General features: G+C 43.1%; 1 protein-coding gene across 6 annotated transcripts; it reads right to left on the bottom strand.

The window, feature by feature from the left end:
* REEP5 (receptor accessory protein 5) lies at positions 381-21,261 on the bottom strand. Of its 6 annotated transcripts, none has more exons than XR_002433447.1 (7): positions 20,985-21,261; positions 20,647-20,740; positions 7,568-7,706; positions 6,098-6,266; positions 3,081-3,239; positions 2,402-2,508; positions 381-904 (listed from the first exon to the last, which is right to left on the bottom strand). XR_002433447.1 is itself a non-coding variant. In XM_021381007.1 (5 exons), the coding sequence occupies exons 1-5, from the start codon at positions 21,100-21,102 to the stop codon at positions 852-854; spliced, it is 573 nt and encodes a 190-aa protein (XP_021236682.1). In that variant the 5' UTR covers positions 21,103-21,260; the 3' UTR covers positions 381-851. The 6 variants fall into 6 exon arrangements, 3 of the variants coding, with proteins under 3 accessions (XP_021236682.1, XP_021236684.1, XP_021236683.1); XR_002433446.1 differs by lacking the exon at positions 381-904 and adding an exon at positions 929-1,065; XR_002433448.1 differs by lacking the exon at positions 381-904 and adding an exon at positions 1,071-2,291.

The following is a 21,528-nucleotide window of genomic DNA, read 5'->3' as shown; positions in this document are numbered from 1 at the left end:
AATAAAAGAGAGTGTCCAAAACTGAAGGCCTTACTCTAATGCTGAAGGCGAGACTGCTAAGGAGCACACGTTGCCAAGACGAGCAGCAAAAAAAGGGGCAGTCTCGTGACTTGTGAACAGTTTTATCTTTCCCTCTGAATGGAAAATGGAAACGCAAAGTCCTCTAGGATATGTAGTTGTTCTTTTCTTCTGAGAACCAGGTACCTGGAAAACTGGCAGTCCACAGAACTGGAGCATTAACTCTTTAACTCCCAGTGCTTTACATGATGTTATGATATGGGATACCGATAACAAAACTCTTAAAACCATTACAGCTTGTAAGGAAGGTCAGTCTTGGAATCTCCTGAATAGGGCACTCCCTGCAACAGTCAGACAATGACTCAGAGGAACAATACAATAGTTTATTGAGCTTTCTAACAACAGTTAATCAACTTTGAGGCAAAATTAGGTAATTTTCTAACAGCAATTAGTAAGCATTATGGATAGGGTACTTGGCCTGAGTGTTTTTTTCTTATGAAGTACTCTAAGGCAAGTTTAGGCAATGGCTATTATAGAAAAATCAGGAAAAGAAGATCGAGAAGAAAGAGAAGAAAAGAGAGAGAAAGAAAGTATTTCACCATTCCTTAGATCTGGTGTTGTCTTGAGCTGGGGGTATTGATCTTTGGGTGGTGAGTCAACAAAGGTAAATGTGCATGCCCACTTTTGTATAGTACAGTTGTTCCAAGACTGCCCCTGGGTTGTCAACGCCCTTGTGTCTGTGTGGTTATTGGTTCTAGAAGATCCAGGAGTCTTCAGCAAGGGTCTCTGGTGATTATTCACTTTCTTCAATGACTTGCTAAAACCAGTGGTTTTTAGTGTGTAGAGTTTATCAATCTGATGTTTTTCAGCCGTAAGAGGAAATGTGCTGTCCGTAAGAGGAAGCAGAGAAAAGCAGGTCACCACTCTGCCTCTGCAAGGCTTGATCTGTCCTTCTCCTAGCTCCCCTTCTTGCAATGTTTTCTGCTTGAGTTGTTTGAATCAGTACAGCGCAAGTTCCTTGTTGGTCTCAGACAAGTAATTTGTAACCTAAATCAAAATTTTAAGTATCTTTATTTAAAATTATTTCAAAAGGTGAAACTCACTACACTCACTGCACTGGCCGCAACTGCTATACCTGCAGTTGACCGGGCAGGAGGACTCAGAAAACTTCAGGCCTGCCAGCCTCACTTCCATCTCAAGAAAAATAATTGAACAGTTTATCTTGAAGGCCGTCTCTAAGCATATAGAGGACAAGACAGTGATTGGAGTAATCAGCATGGATTCACCAAAGGGAAATCAAGCTTAACCAACATCGTAACCTTCTACGACAGAATGACTGGATGCTTAGATGTGTGGAGAGCAGTGCATGTTCTCCACCTGGAGTTCAGCAAGGCTTTCAACACTGTCTCCCATGACATCCTCACAAGTAAGATCAGAAAATGTGGGTTAGATGAGTGGACAGTCAGGTGGATTAAAAGGCTGGCTGAACAGCAGGGCTTACAGTGTTGTAATCAGATGTGCAGTGTCTAGTTAGAGGCCTATAGTTCCCCAGGGGTCAGTACTGTTTCCAGTCTCGTTCAATATCAATAAGCTGGATGAAGGGATAGAGTCCACCCTCAGCAAGTTTCCTGATAATACAAAGCTGGGGGAGTGGCTGACGCACCAGGAGGCTGTGCTGCCATTCAGTGAGACTTAAACAGACTTAAGAGTTGGGCAGAGAGGAACCTAATGAGGTTCAATAAGAGCAAGTGTAGAGTCCTGCACCTGGGAAGGAATAACTACATGTATTAGTACAAATCAGAGGCTGACCTGCTAGAAAGGAGCTCTGCAGAGAAGGACCTGGGTGTCCTGGTGGTCAACAGGTTGGCCATGAGCCAGCAGTGTGCCCTTGTGGCCAAGAAGACCAATGGTGTCCAGGGGTACATTAAAGAGAGCACGGCCAGCAGATCGAGGGAAGTGATCCTCCCGCTCTGCTCTGCCCTGGTGAGGCCACATCTGGAGTGCTGTGTCCAGTTCTGGGCTCTTCAGTTCAACAGACAGGGAATTTCTAGAGAAATCCAGTGGAGGACTACAGAGATGGCTGCGAGCCTGGAGCATCTCCCTTATGAGGAAAGGCTGAGACCTGGGACTGCTCAGTTGGAGAAAACTGGGAGGAGATCTTATTAATGTGTACGTATATATTAAGAGAGGGTATCACCAGGATGGGACCAGGCTGTTTTCTGTGGTACCAAACAAGAGGCAGTGGGCACAAACTGGAACATAAGAAGTTCCATCTGCACAAGAGGGAAGGAAAAGCTTATTTACTGAGAGCTTAACAGAGCACTGGAACAAGCTGCCCAAAGAGGTTGTGAAGTCTTCCTTCACTGGAGATACCAAAACCCACCTGGATGTGATCCTGGGCAATGTGCTCTAGGTAAACCCTGCTTGAAGCAGAGAGGTTGGGCTAGATAATCCCAAGTAGTCCCTTCCAACATCAACCATTTTGTGATTCTGTAACAGTGTTTAAAACACAGTATTAGAATTTAATATGGCTTACAAAAAAGTTAAGCAGGATAAAGACTGAAAAACAGGACAAGAAATTAAACCCCTAAATTTGTAGGTCACTCCAGACTTTGTTGCTTTACCCTTTCCTCTCTACTGCACATATTCACTCATAATAAAAGCTGTCAGTAAATCATTAGCTGTGATACTTTTTTTCCAACCAGTGACAAACTGTATGCTGTCCTACAGAAAGTGATGCATAGATTATCTCATGCTTCCCTATTCACCTTGCTCTGACAGCTGTAAGGGCTGTTTTACAGCTTGATGTTTTAATTGCATACTCTTAAGATACTATTATATCTATTTTTATAATAGGCATTTCTCAAATTTAAACTTAAATCTGCTGACGAACTGTATGCTTCATTCTTTTATGCTTCTTCTGCCTGAAAAATGAGTGAATGTTTCTATACCAACTTAGAGAAAATGCCAGGATCTTCAGAAGTCTGTTTTAAGATTTACTATTTCATTTAAAGGTTGGGGACCAGAGACCACATCTTATCACATCAGAAGTTCAAACTTACCTTCCATCTTCTCTGTGTTTTGTGAGTTATGAACTGCCATAGCACTACTGTATGCTCTGAAGACATACCAGTGTGGATATGAGAACAGAGAAGCTTCAGTAATTCATACTGAATTTCTTGAAAACACTGTAATGTGAGATACTAAGTACAGCTTCAGATCTACAAAAAAAAAAAAAAAAAAAAAGGCCATAAACTGTGAAAAAGCATTTATTCTCTTTATTTTAGCTCCATTCTTACCGACTGATGAATACATCAAGAAGTCTGTATAAATGCATCTCTATTCTAGAATTTTCACTGCTCACACAAAGTCTTCTTGGACAGTCAGAACAGACTGCAGATGTTAACGTGCACAGAAAGCCTGGGGAGGTTGCAGGCTGACCCATTAACAATGCAGTTCTGGGGACTAACACCTAAGACGTTACAAACTTCAAAGAGGACTTTAGAAACGAGTGTTTGTAATGGTGGCACTCCTTATGAGAGGTGGCTTGTGCTTTTGAGTGTGATATTATGGGGCACTCCATTTACAATTTCAGATGACAACTTTATTTAAAAAGAGAAAGCAAGCAGATGCCATCTTCAGTCAGCTTGTGCTCATCTTCTGCAACTTAATGTATCCATATTTGGCAAATAATATAAGCTTGATCACTTCAATAAAGCTACTGTTCTCATGTTTAGTATCTATACATTTAAAAAAATGCACACTGTACTAAATATTGTATTGCAATGAAACATGCAACAGTAAATAGTTTCTATCATGAGATGCCTGTCATTACTCATAACTTTACTAGCAAGGAATAAATTTGCTATGCCAGCTCTCTCAGTAATTCCCTGTATATTCCAGAAAATCTGTTCAGATGAGTATTTTCCTTGTTGAATAATGTAAAGTTACCAGATGCAACACAGTGAATGTTAAGAGTAATTACATGCACAAAGAGACAGCTAATGTGCAGAGCCTCTGGGATATATACTTTTTATTTATGTTACTGAAGAAGGTGATTACTCTAAGACTTTTTCATGAAGATGAATAAAATATTTTCATTAAGTTTCAGATGCTGCCCACTGCACTGCTTTTAAATAAAAATGCATGAATTCTATACAGACAACAGCAAACTAGTAAGCAAACTTATAGCACGTTCCTTTAATATATCAAAACATTTTCAAGGCAACATTATTAAAATTATACCACAGATCCCCATAACATCAAGCTTCATAACAGAGGTGGTTGGGAAGCTTTATCCAGTTAAAAGTTTTAAGTGCTCTTCTTCTCTTCACCCAGCAAGTTCACTGTTGCTTTCTTGGCTGCAGAAAAATAAAAGTGTAATCTTAGCAGTGCCCTACATGCTAAGCAGCTTACTCAGTGTTCATGAGCTGCGCAGATAAATTATTTTCCTGTTATAACATAAAAGACATCTCACATAAAATAATAGTTTTTGTATATACACAAACATAGTGATGAAACTACAAAAACTGTATTTTATTCGAAAATTAAACCAGATCTCAGGAGCAGCATAATAAACAGCACCAAGCCAATTACAATTATTTTACTGAGAAAATAAGGGCTGCTGATGGTCCTTAGGACATGCAGGCTTACAGCAAGACAACAATAAAACTGATGAAATGGGGATGGAATAATGATAGAATATATGTTAGTGTGCATTACTTCTTAAAGAAGACATGAGTGTGGAAATCTTTCTATGTTAAAACAGGAAAGAATCATGCAATAACAGAATCACAGAATGGCTGAGGCTGGCTGGGTCCTCTGGGACCATCCGGCCCAGCCCCTGCTCCAGCAGGGATACCCAGAGCAGGGTGCCCAGGACCACATTCATTTGGCTTTGGGAGATCTCCAAGGAGGATTCCAAGACCTCTGGAACCTGTGCCAGTGCTCCATCACCTGCACAGCACAGCAGTGCTTCCTGGTTTCAGAGAGAACCTGAGTTACAGTTTGTGCTCAATGCCTCTTGTTCTGGCACTGGGCATTACTAAAAAGAGTCTAGCTCAGTTCTTTTTGCACCCTCCCTTCAGGTGTTTACCTAAAGAATAAGTGATAGACCGGAGAACAAACTAACAGGAATAAGTGAGAATAAGAAAAAAGCAATATGGAAGATCATTATTATTTAAGATACCTGCCAAACAATAATTCAGGAAGGCTCAAGCAGCAGAAATCTCCAGGTGTAGTTGAGAAAGGCAGACCATTTAAATAATGGCAAGAAAACAAGTGGATAAAAAGAAATCAAACTGCATGTATTGTTTGGGGAAATGGACATTTCATGTGCTTTGAGGTATCTAACAGATAAAATCTATTTCAAATGAAATTTAATTTTTTTCTTCAGCTACTTAATTTTCTTCTCTTATTAGTAAAATTACCGTCAGACATTTTCAAATGTCCAGTTTTCAATGCAAGGCAATGAAAGCAAAAATTACACAGCTCCAGGCTATGACAAAATTAGGTTATTCAACCAAATAAAAATCTCAGTAATTTCTTTAAGAGTTGGCTCAGAAGTCTTTGATTTCAAAATGAAGGAAAAATCTTACAGACAGGAAACCTTCATTTCAAGTGTTGCCATTTGCTACAGTTTAAGGATTTATTTACTGGACAATTAGCAGCTATTCTTCAGTACCACGTACTGGAGATGGTAGTATTTCAGAAGATGCAAGAATACATTGAAACAACGATTCTGTCCATGCAAGATACCTTGTGAGGATGTTTAGACACCTGCCTAGACAGGGAGTGTTGATAATGTTATGTATATGGGGAAGACACACCATCTAATCAGTTGTTTCTTGCATTCATACAGCTTGTGCTTATTCTAGCGTAACTCTAAGCCTAGAAGGCACAATTCACTGCAGTCCTCTTTTCCTGATAGCTTCATCCAAATTATTTTCTTCATTAAAGCTTACAGAATAATCTTATAGGTTTTTTTTAACCCAGAAATGGTGAATATTAACTTTTAGACTAGAGCTGCAAAGGACAGTTCTTACTACATGATGTCATCAGTGAACGGTCATTTACTCACCTTCTTTAGCAATGGTATCTGCAGTCTCTGCAGCCTTGTCTTTCAGGTCTTTGACAACATTGTCCAGCTGAGCCTCATGCTTCAGGAAGAAAGGCCGGATGATTCGGTGATAGAGGAACTCTGCTCCATTAGAGGGACTTGGAGCCATGCACCAGAGCAGAAATCCACACTACAGAGAGCAAGAGCATCTGCGTCAGTAGAAGAGACAAGTAGGAAACGAAGGGGAAATGTGCCTTCCTAACTCTGCCCACAGACTTCACTGTATTTCTTTAAAACTATACATCATCTCCTTCATTTTGTATGGTCACAGTCTGTAAGTATGAATATTGGTAGTTTCATAGAGTAAATCTTTATATTCTAGTAATTTCATGCATACTGATACAATAAAGGTGGTGGTCTGTAGCAGTAAAACTGAACTGGTAAAAAGTGTACCAAGACTGCTTATACTATTTTTCTTTTATCATAAGGTACAGAAGTAGCACAGAAGCTGATGATGCAAAACATTAGCCTCTATAGCTACTTCTGACTTACATGGCACAACTGAAGGTTTATGTTCTTCCATCGCTTAGATCAGGCCAAGATATATCCCTCTACTTCCTCACTTAGACATGTCGGAGGGGAAAGACTGGGTTTACATGCATCCCCATGGTAAAGGGATATGATGAAAAGATACAGATATGCACTGCACAACACAAGGCAATTCTTTTGGACTGCACAGTTTATACACAGCTTTTGTACTACAATTTGCTCTCTGAGGAAGAAAAAAAAAAAGGAAAAACCAACAAACCTGACCAAAAAAACAACCACCACTATTACAACTACTACATGCCTCTTCACCATTGAAGCACCTTTGTATGGCCTCAGCTCCGTGTCATACACACTACAAAGACGGCTATGTCAAAACATCTGAGGTACAGGAAGTGCCACAACTAAATTTGCCTGAGCTCTGAAAGGATGTATAGAAGTTAACTATAAGCAACTTAAGAGATCCGCTTTGAAATAGTAATGCCACTGTTCAGTAATGCTGGCAAATAGGAATTATTTGTATAATTTGTATTTCAGACGTTTTCCAGTTTTCACAGCAGTGTAAAGACAGTGCTTTCAGTGCAAGCACTACAGCATCTGAAACTCATCTGAATAACATAAATAGTTTCTTATTTATTTGTGAGGTTTCCAGTATACCGTATACCCAAAAGCATTTCCTAAAAATAGTTCAGTTTCTGCATCCTTTCAGAGTACCACTGTGCCTAGCCAAGCATTTTTCTCCTTCCGCTCCTTCCATGTTTTTGATTTCCTATGGGAAAATTAATATAAAAATATCTTTTAAGTATAACCAACATTTAAAAATCAAATGTGACCCAGGAGCGATTCTGAGGGAGTCTGCTGACATCTATTCATTTTTTAAGACATTGAAGTAGTTAGGCTGAAGGTCTCATTTTAGGAGGGGTGGTGGTACATAAACCGAAATACCTTCAGCATGTAGTAGAAAGGGAACCAGGACAGAAAGATATCAGAGAAGAATTCTGCTATGCTGAAAACACCGTACACAACCCAGTAAGTCAGCCACTGTGTATCGTCATCTTTATTGGGACTTTCAATGGCCTTGATTCTGTAAGGAAAACAAAATGAGTAAGTAAATCAACAGCATCTGTAGTGGTGACATTTTTACATCTCTGTTCTATTGTTACATGTGAATTCTCATCATTTAATAATAATGCTCTACAGAAAAAAAACTAAAATGTTACCCTACAGTGGAATTGCCAGGTCGCAGCCTGAACCAGTGGTTGAGCACCAGGTGGGAAGGCACGGCTAACCCAGGAGTTCAGGTGCAAGCAATGCACCTGTGTGATTGGAAGGGGTGGAGCCTGGATCCACCCCTCCTCACCCTCATTTAAGGGTTAGCAGCCAGGGAGTAGCATGTTTCTGGATAGAGATTGCAATCCCCTTGAGCTGTCACCAGTCATCAAAAGGTGTAAGCCAATTTTTTTTTTTTTAATGCTTTTGTTCCATAGGGTTTGTATCCCACTAGAAGGCACTGTCATCACCTAATTTTGCCATACATACCCATCCTCAGTGTGCCAAAGATCTCTGGATAGCAAAGCTTTTTACTACACTCATGACTTTAAAAAGAAAAGTAGCTTCAAAAAGCTACTTCTAGTTACGTGATTACAAAAGAAAGCAAATTAAATACATACACATCATCATCTACTAGTGTGAAGGACATGGAGAAGAGGACCAGTTCTGAATGCACTGTGGCAATCTTGACCAGAAGACCACTGTATGTGGAGGAGTTCGTGACCCCTGTAACAGCCAACCTCAGCATACCCAACCCTCTGTTCCACACATTCCCTGGGTGCAGGATAAACTTCCCCAGCTAAAGATAACATAGGAGCCTGCAGGCAGCAATGACACCATGCACCTGCCTCACCTATATCCAAAATGAGGTCAACCTGTCCAAGGATGGGGTCTGCACCGAGTGCGGCATGTGTATGTTCAGTGTTGCAGCTCAGGGCTCCAGCATCCACAGGGATGCTGTGAGGCTGTACTGCGCCCTATTTCCTTGCAGTGCTAGCTCTAATAAACAGTATTTTAAATGATGCTTTGCCCTTCTCACTGGGATGAACAGAATGGATCAGTACCTGCCACTGCAAACAGTATATCTAGTTTAAAATTTTAAACTTCATTCAGAATTGTGAAGTGAATCTCAAATATTTTTATTCATTAAGTGCATAAGTCAGACTGCAAGACGTGATTATAAGTGAGCCCTTGGCAGCCTACAAGCAGTGTAAGGTAACCTGTAAGGACCACAGCTGCATCCCCAGCTGTTCTGCTCTGGAAAGCTGCTCCTGCAGAACTCACAAATTGTGATGCGAGTTCCTGAATTAGGAACAGAAGCCTCAGTAAAGTCTGGAGCTTCCTGCTTAAAGCTAACTGGCTTTTTGTTCTCCAGCTGTCAGGAGAAAACACAATTTGAGTATTCACTGTTTTAAAGTAGGAAGCTGAAAGAAACAACACTACAACAACTGCAGGATGTGTCAAAGGCACAAAATTTTCATTCTTTTTCATAGTAAATAAAATTTTGTGACTTAGGTAGATTTACAAGCTGCAGAGAGACATCTGTCTGTGAGTAACCCTCCTGGGCAAAGCCTTCAGAGTGTGTCACCTCCTAGTTCTGTAAGTGAAAACAGAAAGGCAACCATGTGACACGCAACGTGCGTCATGCGTTTTAGCAAACGCACTGGTAAGCCCACTGCGTGCAGACAGCATTGGCACACCTACCATACTGAATTACAACACGAAGGCTTGACGCTTAACTGTATACATTGTTTCCACCGGTTTGCGGCTGGAGCAGCAGTCCTACCCCGTGCACAGCAGGGGCCGTAGCTGAGCACAGCACAGCGAGAAGGACCGTTGCCTGCCGGTGGACAGCAGGAGGCGTCCTTGCAGCTGCCTCCGACAACACAGCACTGGGGAGCCGCAGCCAGGTGCCCACGGTGGTTGGCCCGCAGCTCTGTTAACCCATTGCCACCAGTAAAGGCGGTACAGGAGAACAGCATAGCTAAGGGAGAAGGCTTCTGTGTGGGCTCTTTTGAGGTGTGAAAAAGCACAAGCAAGTAGAAGGGAAGGTGAGTGATGAACAAAGGGACAGGTGGAGGAGACACAGAAACTTTGGGCAAAGTTCCTCACTGTGAAGGAAAACTTGCCGATGGACTTCAGTGCATGAATATTTCGTGTTATGCTGGAATTCTGCACCAGCAGCACACTGAGGAAGGCTATTTTACCACAAGAAGCACGCTTGCTTGGTATTTATGGGAGGACTCTGCAGTAAAACTGCTCTCAGTTCTGCTGCTCTCCAGTCACTGCCTAAAGCCATCCACTGACTTAAGGAGAGACTGTTTAACTTCTGCTACCGTCACTAAAATCATCTTAGCAGTTGTGGAAATCAGTTTTCATGAACTGAACCTCCAATTCCGTGGCAAAGGGCAGATGACATATCACTGTGTTACTATGGTATGCTTTAGATTCTTCTCCCTCCTGTGAGAATGGATATCTTGGAAGACTTCCAAAAATGGGTATGCTCCATTTGGATGTTCACCATCTGCTGCAGATGATTAAGCTGTTATCTTGCCCAGTTAAATCACAAAGAGCAAACTGATTGCCCTCACACAAACCCTAAAGAAAGGTTCCAATTAACAAGCAAACAGGAGTGTCAGACATGAATTTTCCCTCTCCACCAGGTATTAATTATTTCTAGAGAATTTCAGCTTTGCAGGGCTATTTGTGAAACATCTGCATTTGCTCCTATGACATATTCACTCATCTGAAAATCTCAAGAAATGGCAGCCTTTGTTGCAAAGTATTCCTGATCTCACCTGTAAGTTCCGCTAGCACAAAAAAGGAAGCACTGCCAATCCTGCAAATTTCAGTTTAACTGTAAAGCTGTGAACCCTCAAATATTGAGGAAAAAAATGTGAGTTTTTAGAATTATGAACAGCCAGCCCTGACAGCATTACAGAAAAACATGTGAAAACACTACCCCCAAGGACATGACACTGAATTAATATTTAAAAAAACCCACAATAATAATCTTAAGCCACTCTAATTATAATGAATGCTGTCAATATAAAGAACAATGGCTACAACCTTAAGCATAGCAATCACAGGACCATCAATCTGGCAGAGAAAGGCAGCCCACTGGCCTTGCCAGGCCAACAGTCAAGCTCCCATTTGATGCTGCTATTTTCACTCCAGCTTATGAGATATACTGGGGACCTCACAGCTTTTTCAGTCTTCCTCCTGGTGGTGCTTAGACATCTAGAGAAAAAGGATTCCATCCATCAGTGATAAAGGAGTACCTGAACCAGACACTGTCATGGTCAGATTGTCACATGCAGCAATACTACAAGTAGCTAAAAACTGGTCTGGCTGCATCAGGTGACACACAGCATTAAGTCCACATGCGGTGTTTTCTTGAACACTGCAGGAAACAGCACACTTCCCCTTCCTCTCTGACAGGACAACCTCAGGGGACAGACAGCTGCCACACCAAAAAGGTGACAACAACCAGCTCTATCAGCTCAGAAGTAAGAACAAAAATTGGACCTGTTAGCAAAAAAAAACAAACAAAAAAAACCCACAAGTATCTGATATGCATTCTGCTTCAGAATGAAAAATAAGTCCTTCAGATGAGAGTGCCAATGCAAATCCACAGTAGAACACGTCCCTGCCAACAAGTATCTCCATCCTCTGCTACTTACACTCTCAAAAGCATGTAATACTTCTCATTCAAGAATTTATTTTTTTCTTCATGTTAGATCATGAAGTAGTCAGTGTGATACTCATCTTGCAATCAGAGCAAACATACAGATCACAAGACACTGTCAGCACAGCCAACTTTAGGACGGCCTTCCTGTAATCATTATTTGCACACTGCAAGAGCAAGTGTACAAAAATCTCAGCAGCATATAACACCAAAATCTCCTAATACAGAAAGGTATGTTCAAAGCCTGTGGTTCCAAATTTAAACAAAGAAAAGATATTTTGGTACTTTTCTGAAAGTTTTTTCTAATACTGCTTTCACTAAATTCTGTGTTAGTTACGTGGAACAGTTAGACATCACAAAGGACTTTATATAATGCTTTTACACTAATTATGGAGGGCTTTAAATACAACCTTACACAACTATTTACAGTAGTTAGGGCACACAGGAGGTAGCAGCAGTCACTATGAGCAGCTTCCAGCAGTAAACATCACAACTTAAAACTAGGGATTTGTCCAGCACTGAATATGCCCCGCCATAAGCCAGCATTACAACCTGTGTAGACAGACACTATAAAAGCTTCATTTTTAGCCATATTTGTTACCTGATAACCCCACTAACAGGTGATGCCCGTGGGGAAGAGCTGAGGATGCCATTGTCTCCTGCAGCCCTGGGTTCACAGTAGCTGTGTAGCTGCAGCCTCAGGACCTTGGGTCAATTTTAACTGACTGACAAAATCACTCCAACTGGACCAAGTCTAGCATTTAACTACATCAAGTCCAACGTTTGAAATTTGCCAAGTTGGGCTCCTTCACTTAAAGCATCTGACTAATTTTTACAACTACCATCTCTTTTCCAGGAAGAAGTTGTTAGTCACTCCTGAATTAGATCTGGCAGAGTAAATTGTTGTTGGAGTTATTCACACATACATTACTCATAGAATCAACATATTATCATTTTACCAAATTAGCAGGGTTTTTTTCCCCTCAAGCTGAGTCCAGCTAGTAAGATGTGTAAGCCAGAAATCAAGAAAGAAATGCTGAAATTTATTACTCTAGTGTCACGTGACCACTGAAAACTCCACAATTTACGATGCGTACGTTGTGCCTATACGTTGTATGAACCAAGTTACAAGTTTAAGACAAAAGACGCATTAGCCTCAAGTATAAGCAAGAAATTTAGTGCTTAGTAAACCATGTATCCATCAATACGTGTATTTAATAACCACACTGCATTGCCAAGTGCAAAGTAAGCCAAGTGTTCATGCCATAGTTCGGGAAGAAATAAACCATTCCATGCATAAATCCTTCAGGTTTCTAATCAGTGCTATACTGGTGAACGGGCAGGTACATCTGTGACTCCCATAGCTAAGATTGATGTGTTTTTGTTTAACAGCAGAATAAATATGTAATTCACTGTATTTCTACAGCTTACACTTAACAATCCATCTCAACTCTTTACAGCATTTGCAGGGATTTAATATCAATTTACTTTTAACTATCCAGAAACAACTGTGGGATCAACACTTCCCTGTAACACAGACTTCTTAAGTTTGGTGCCTCCCTGCCATCCTCACTTCAGACTCACCATGGCAGGCTGCCTCTGAGACATCTGGCACTGCTTCAGAGAAGCTGATACCTGTGCGTTTGTATCTGTTTTATCATTTTATCATCTCCATTTTCATCCATCAGCTACAGGCCTTCTAACTCCAACCCTTCCTCATCCTCCCTTGTCTCCACTAGTAAAGCACTCACAGGTACTGAAAATGTCTTCCTGCCAAATACTCAGCAGCAGATGTCTAAGCGCAAGTCTACCACTTCCCCTCTCATAATCCTCTGTACCCAGAAGGTGGCAGCAGACAAACCCAAGAAGTGTCATAAGGGTTTGCTGTCCTTGCAGAGACAGGTATCATTGGGAGGGAACACCAAGTGGAGGCAAAACACAACAGCAATACAAAGCGCTCTACCTTCATTTCTCTAATGGAAGCAGAAAGAGAGGCAAGGAATGGAGCAGAGGCCACTCGCCTACCTGTGAGGAGAGCCCTACACATTACATTAACTGAGCATATATCTTGGCTAATTCAAAAAAAAAAAAAAAAAAAAGCAGCAGTTCTGTCATTTCATTACTCTCGTTTATCCTTGTCCTGCTGTCTTTTGGAACAACTACCTGTAGGGCCACAGGATGGATCAGTTCCCCAGTTCTGACTCAGGTTAAAACCATCTCCCCTCATTACACATCCACAGGTTCTTTCCGGCTGGGATTGACACACACCAGGGCCCTAATCTAGCCTGACAAACACTGCACTGCTGCTAGTTGTTTTAAAACTGTAACTAAAATTAAACTGACTCTTTGGTTTGGATTCTTGATTCATGTGTTGCAGTGGTAAAAGGATTGCCTTCCACTGAATTACCCAAATGGCAGGGGTCGCAGGGAACCTCAGGGGATCTTCTAGTCCAAGCCCTGCTAAAGCAAGTTGCCTACAACAAGTTTCTGTAGTTCTGCATGCAGGCTGGGCAAAGAAGAAGCTCCAGCAGATCTCAGTACCAGCTCCTGTGGAAGCTGTCCACATACCTTCTCTGCAAGAATTCATTCCACTGTCATCCTTAGCACAGGCAAGGGCAGTCACACATGCTGCAGTGGAGCTCACCTGTGTATGCAGCCTCAGAATAAACTTAACTAGCTTCACTACCAGCTGTACTTGTCCACATTAGCAGTTAGACTCCGATCAATTTCAGTTTGCATCAAAGGAGTCTTTCAGGTAGCCGTTCCTCAAAGTTACGTGACAAGAAAGACAAGAGCTGCGCAGCCAAGAAGCATACCAAAAAGCCAAACCCTACCTGCATGGTACAGACATGCTGTGTTTACAACAGAGGATGCCACTTTCTGACAGTCAAAGGTGCAATGCTACTGGCACCTTCTGTACTGGTGATGGACAATTTTGTTTGAGGAAAAAAAACATTCTTTGATCGTCTCTCCACAGCTGGAGGGTACAGGTGCAGAGATCAAAAAACGCTGTTGTTACGCACAGAAGCAGGCCTCTGCTATGTGCTTACAACCATACAGAAGGAATAAAAGCTGCATCTTCTTCTCAATATGTGCTGCACTGTGGAGACTTCACTTCAAGCATAATTTTGTTACCGCTCTAATATCAATTTTCCGTTCTGTTTACTGTGATATTGGCAAAGTAATTACAATATGGCCTTAAATTATATAAAAGTGCAATTAAGCACAAAATGATGCAATGTTTTCAGTCTTGGTTCTTGAAGCAGTTAACAGTCTCAGATGGCAAAATATTGTTGTCCATAACAGTGCAAGTAATTTTTTAATTAGACAGCAAGTTATGCAGTTCCTATGGTTTTAATTACTGAAAGTAATTTTTAAAAAAATGATTCATCAGAGAGCAGGAAAGGGACTCAAATTTCAGACCCAGATGGCAAGCTTCTGGGTTCAGGTCTGTGCAAATCCTTTAATTTCCTTTGTGAGTACAGTGCAGGTTCCTAAGCTATGTAATTTGTAATTTCTTTTCCAAATCTCTTTCAAAAAATCTTTTTCAAAAATTGGGTATCTTGCTCAGCGTATGCCCAAAGACAAGGAGCTCTCCTCCTGCTGGGGTGGCAAGGTGCAGCCAGCTCTCCTCACCAGCCTCAGGGCTGCGGGGAAAGACTTTTACAACACAACTGGAATAAATGACCACAACATAAGGAGCAGGAAAACACTGAAAGCAACTAACAATAGTCCATATTTTTTAATTTCACTTTTTAACTCTACCATTCCTCTACCAACAAAATTGCTGGAAATTACTTCATTAGAGAGAACAGTGCATGCAAGGTGCATTTCTGCAGTGCCTACAGACTAAGAAAATGGTAAAATGCCTTCGCTTCTACCTCCAACATAACTGCATTCCCTTAAAATACTATCTACCTCAGTTATAAACTACAAGTAACCTTCCAATTAGCTTAATTCAGATGGTGAGCCCATCTGTAGAACAAAGGCCTTTTACTTTTTAATCTAAACTTAATATATAGAAGATAAATTATAATTTTCCTACATATTTTGTAGTATTAGAATCATTCCTGCATGTAAACACCTGCTATCTCTAGAAATGCATGCATTTTGCTTGTCCATTCAACAGATACACAATTTTTATTTTAAACTTGGCACTCTAAAATCTGAAAGACAAAGTTAAGTATGTTTAGAGGAACTGACTTGACAGAACAAAAGTGAAAAAAGGTTAAAATCTACATTTTGGAGTTCGAAGCTCCATAGAAGGGGGCTGAGAAAGGAAACAGCTAAAAATAAACTCATTTCTGCTTATCTGAAGCAGAAGCACTGAGCTTTGAATATCTCATCAGATACATCAGCTCCCTTAAATCAGTTTTGTGAAGCAACAGCGTACCACTGACTGCAAACGTTAATCAATTATGTAGAATTTTCCATTAAGTAAAAAGTGAGCATCCTTCTAAAATTTGTTAAGAGGAAGCAAATTTGCTATCCTAGCTCTCAAAAAATACATGAACAATTTTACATTTTCTAAGCATCTTTGACTAAAAAAAAAAAACCACCATTCCACTTCAGTGGTACAGAAGATGCAAAGGAATGAGGAAACAGGCTTAGGATCATGACAATACTTAAATTAACACTGAATTGCATGTTTACACCTCTCTGCCATGTCTACACTATTTTGTGTTTCCAAAACACTGTAAGAAGCATTTACATAGAAAAAACAGCTAAACAGAAGTAACAGCATAAAATCAGCCAAAGCAGAAAGGAGGATGATTGTACTACATTGCTCTTCTTCCTTGAAGACACCAGCAATAAGTTCAGACATTTTACTGCCCAGAGCTATTTTCATCTTAGCCATCATTAAACTAAACACAACAGCACTTCTGAAATTTCAGTAAATCCTTTGCACACATCTCTTAGTCATCACAGCTCCTTCTTGCTTGCACTCCAATTTTTCTGAGGCAGCTCACCACCACAGGCTAGCTCTGGACAGTTTAGAGAAGCAGTGAAATGTTGACAATGTTACTTAGACATTGCCAACACTCACTTCTTTCACCCACCAGTCTGAATATCACCTTGTGCAGCTGAAGTTCACTAAACATACAAAAAGTTCTTCAGTAGACTTTCAAGTGCTAGTCTACTGCATGTACAAAAGCCTGCAAATGAAAATTAGATTTCAACTGAAAAATAATTACCTTACGACAAAGCACGTCACAGGATTTGAGGGAATAAAGCTCCAGATTTTATGACTGATTTTAATTCAGACTGTTTGATTTTCTGGCGGACAACCAGATAAATCTCTGCTTGGAAAATGATTGCTTAATTCCGCCCATGTTAAGAGCCTTGAGGGAGGACCCTCAGTGATGGCATGGCCTAGGAGGCCTGGGCTTTGGGGAAGACTGCGTATGTCCAGTGAAGAAACTCCTTCATGTAGGAATACACTGTAGACTTGCACAAAGGCATGACACAGCTCAGTGAGCAGACCAAACAGTGAGCTGAGCTTCTATCTCTGGGCCTGATTTTAGAAAATATGCTTTCTTTTGGGGAAACAGAGAGATGATTAGTAACTACCGTGATCAAGATAATCCCAAACTAAAATCCTGACAAAAAGTTGGCACATGACTAGCATATCACTCATTAGAAGCCCAATGGCTGTTTTAAGCAGCCAAAAGAGTAGGAAGTGATCTCTCTAGCACAAGACAGTCAAGACAGTAAATTAACTAAAGAAAGGTAATCTTCTTCCCTTTCAGTCCCGTGGACTCATTGCTGAAATACTTGTGTAAACATCAAATTAATACTCTCTGTAATGCATTCTGATGATGGCCTTACCTCTTCCAGGAGGCACAGGTTTAACACCTGTATGGTTTATGCAGCAAGGTTTTGGTAGCGGAGGAGTTGCAGGGGGGCCTCTGTGAGCAGAGCCCAGCAGTGCCCCATGCTCCAAAGAGACAGATGCACCACTGCCAGAGCTGAGCCATGGGCAACACTGGGTGTGCTCTGGAAGAGCAGATGTAAGAGAGGGAAAACTGCTGCACAACAGCAGCTGGGAGAGAGGGGTGAGAAACAGGAAAGAAATGGCCCTGCAGGCACCCAATTCAGTGCAGGAGAAGGGCAGGAGGAGCTCCAGGCGCAGAGCAGCAGCTCCCTGCAGCCCAGGAGAGGCCCATGGAGGAGCAGGCTGTGCCCCTGCAGCTCATGGGCACCATGTGGTGCAGATCTCCCTGTGTAGCCATGGAGGAGCCCACTGCGCAGAAGCAATGAGGCCTGGAGGACGCACAGCCCATGGCCACCCTCACAGGAGCAGCCCGGGCCAGAGCTGCAGCCCACAGTAAAGCAGGAGGTCTTGCGGGAACTGACAATGGGAGGACCCAGACAGGATCAGTTTAGGAAGACCTGTGGCCCGTGGGAAGGACCCAACACTGGAGCAGGGTGCAGCAAGGAGGAAGGAGCACCAGAGATGAAGCACCAGGGACTGACTGCAATCTCCGTTCCCCAAATCACTGGGCCATTTGGAGGGGTAAGATTAGGTAGCTGAATCAGGAATGAAGCTGAGCCTGGGAAGAAGGGGTTGGAGGGGTTACTGGAGGCAAGCTGGTTTTAGGTTTCCTTTTGTTTGTTTTGTTCTTAAATTTCTCACTGTCCTACTCAGTTACTTACTGGCAACAAATTAATCTTCCCCATGTCAAGCCTGTTTTTTCCATGATGGCAATTAGTGTAATTGGTCATCTCCCTGTCCACAGCTCAATCCACAATTTTTCATCTTATTTTCTCCCTGTCTCATAGAGTGAAAGTGCTGTGGGAGGCACCTGGTGACCAGCCAAAGTTAACTCACCACCACAGCAAAAAAACATGTTCATGTTTTCAGCTGAAAACTGTTTCCTGCCCAATGTTATGAAGCAAATCTCACTTAGTATTACCATTTCACAGCTCTTGAGTTGCAATTTCGAAGGAGAATAGAAGCAAGGAATAAAGAAACCACCCCAGCTGGTGCTTTGTGCTTTAGGTCCACAAGCACAGGGGTCGGGAGTCAGCATCACCCTGAGTACAGGATCAAAGCAGCGGAAAGAAAAAGTGTGATCACTCCATAATTTAGCTTTAGCTTCTTGTGGCTTGGCCCTGAGTTAGGATACACATCCTAAAGTAGATACAGAGTGCAGCACTGTGGTGCCAGGGACCAAATAGTGGAAGAGGGGCAATCATCAAACAGGATTATCGCTCTTTTGCAGTCAGGCAGTCCATGCTTGGCAGGATACTGAAAACCATCTCATGAGACAGCACAGATATCCTGGTGTGCTGCCCCCAGACTGACCCACAACCTCCAGGTCTCCTCTGCATTCTTGTCTGTGGGCAGAGCAATGAACACAAGGAAATGTAAAATACCAGCTCTGTGCTTGGGAAAGACACCTGTCTCATCAGCAGGCTACTGCAAGGGCTAGCATCTCTCCACAGGCTACCACTGAGAAGCCCTGCATACTGCACGTGGTTCATAAATTGGATTATTATCCCAGATTACAATTTACTCCTAAAACTGTTTCCACATTAATAAAATACGCAAAAACATTAACTGAGGATGACTTTGAAAAGCCAGAATAGGCATTGTATTCATGTGCTTGGTGTTCATTTATTTATTTTTACTTATTTTAATTACATTTTATAGGCAAAGTCAAAGGCAAGTGCACCCATTAATCAAACAAACAAGCAAACGAAAAAACACACCAGTAACACTGAAGAGGTAAATTTTCACACTAAGATGCACTGAAAACTGCCTTCCTACTGACAGAGGGGTAAACATTCTACAGAAAGACAAACTCAAAATTTTCAAGGTCTGGAAGAAAAAAAAAAAAAAGGGAAGGAAATACACCATCATTCGTATCTGATTTGCTGCTGCTTGCCTCCACAGTGCTAGGAGCTTTATTATCAGTTTCACCACAGCTGCATATGGGCAGATTTAAAGTCTAATACCAAACTAACAAAAAAAAAAAAAAAAGAAGATAGAACTCTGTGTCCGCAAAGGAATTAAAGAAATTTAACAAAGGCCTAAGTCAGGCACAAGACAGTACACCAATGTAATTCCTACGCAACTACTTACAGGTTTTGCTGCCTTGTTACTCATACTTTTACTTTCAGATTTTAATTTAAAAAAACTTTTAAAACTATAAATTGCCTTATAAAAATAATCTCCTAGAGCTGTTCTTCACCAGTAATCTCCAAAATTAGTGCCTACCAGTGACAGTACTCAGAAAAGCCTCACTCAGCTAGGCACACGGTAGGTACATGCCAGTTTTAAACTTGTAGGAGCCTATCACTAAGATAGCCTCCCACCTATACAATAAACAGGGGAAGGAAAAGCAATGTGGTTTTCACTACCCCAAAGGTAATGGCCAAATAATGCATTTTTAAGAGCTGCTGACTGTACTCAGGCAGGCAGATACAGGCAAGCGCTGTGTTTCCAGTGTCACACTATAGCAGGGAAGGACTTCCATTTTGTGAACGCAGTCAGCCACACATAAGGTTTCATTTAGTACATTTCTGAGATCTTCGCAGCACACACTGCTGACATCTCACCTAAAAGGAAACCCATTTTGTTCCAGTAATGTAACATCACAGGGCCAGTGAGAGGCACCAGCTACTTTCACAGACAGAAGGTCTAAGGAGGTTTTCCTCAGCTGTCCTTTGAAAGCAAGATGTTTTCTAAGAGGAGTTCTGAAGTGCTCTAGTACATCGTCTACGCACTAGGTAGAAACAACTCTCCCTGCACGCAGTGCCCACTGACAGAAGGCGCTCTGCACCGCACATGCGCTGACGCCACAGTGGTACCCTGTGCTTAACGGGGACTGCACTACTAAAAATACTCACGTTGGTTTCAGCGGACGCAGCCGCGGCACTCCCTCCTGCTGGGTTTCCAGTGTCACCCAGCGATCGGTCCATCCTCACTGCACATACTACCCCGAAACGGCGCAGAAGCACGGCTGTCAGCTGTGACAACAGCCCGCAACTGTCAGCTGCGGCTCGTTACGCGGCATCTACCGGGGGGACCAAAGCTCGTTCCCGGCTCTGAATCGGCGCCTGTTCACGTGAACAGGGAGGAGAACAGGCAGACAGCAGCGGGGCTTAGGAGCGCGGTCCTCCAGCACCGTGCCACGACCTAGAGCAGCGCAGCGCTGCCGTTTTCCAGTCGCGTTTCCCACGAGGGGCGCGGGCACCCGCAGCCGATACCCGCGGTGACGGGGCGCCTCCCCGGCCGCGTTTCCCTCCCCGCCCCGGCGTCCCCCATCCCGGCACTCACGACACGTAGGCGGGGTAGCCGAAGCCGATGATGTTGCAGAGCAGCGAGGCGCCGTAGCCGATCACCAGGTACACGGCCACCGCCCCCAGGACAGCTGCGGGGAGAGAACACAAAGCGGTCACTGGGGCGGGGTGTCGCGGGGGGCGCCGGGCGGCACGGCCCTCACCTGCGGTGCTGAAGGGGTACATGGCTCGGCCCTGGAGGGGCGGCGAGGCCGGGGGAGAAGGGAGAACAGCGGGCAGGGCGCGGCCGAGGACGCCGACGGACGCCGCTCCGCCCGCCGCCGCCACTCGCAAGGCCCCCGCTGCAGCCCCAGCTTCGGGACGGCCTCTGCTCACCGATGGCGATGTAGGTGCGGTCGACGCCGGTCTTGCTCTCGATCCGCTCGAGCACGGCGGTCATGCAGTTCTTCTCATGCAAGAAGCGGTCGAAGCGCTGTCTCATGGCCGCCGTCATGGTGAGGCGCTGGGCCGCCGCTCCTCTTAGCCTGCACAGCCACGGACGGCCTTCGCGTCTGGCACCGCCCGGCCACGAAGCCACTACCTCGGCCCGCCCCCAGCCTCGGGAGGCGGGGAGCCATCTTCCGCCGAGCCGCGCCCAGCCATGAAATGGAGGAGGGGGCACCCGCGCTGAGTGGGCTGGCAGACGCGCGACTGCCCGCTACTGGCAGTGCCGTGCGAGTGGGCGCGGCCTGCGGTACGGGATAGCCACCTCATGTCCCTAAAATAGTGCGAGGTGAGCTGAGCTAATAGGGTTATACCCTATTCATATATTTCATAATAACTGTTTGCACTTCTATTCTTTTGTGCAAAAGTGTACTTTTTGATATGGCATTAATATGTCCCCCAGTTAATCTGTGCTAGACAAGCATTTTCAATGTGG

This window comes from Numida meleagris, chromosome Z (genome assembly GCF_002078875.1).
Source record: "Numida meleagris isolate 19003 breed g44 Domestic line chromosome Z, NumMel1.0, whole genome shotgun sequence".
In the NCBI taxonomy this organism is placed as follows: Eukaryota; Metazoa; Chordata; class Aves; order Galliformes; family Numididae; genus Numida; species Numida meleagris.
The sequence above is the reverse complement of the archived record's forward strand: the minus strand, read 5'-3'. Positions and strand labels throughout refer to the sequence as shown.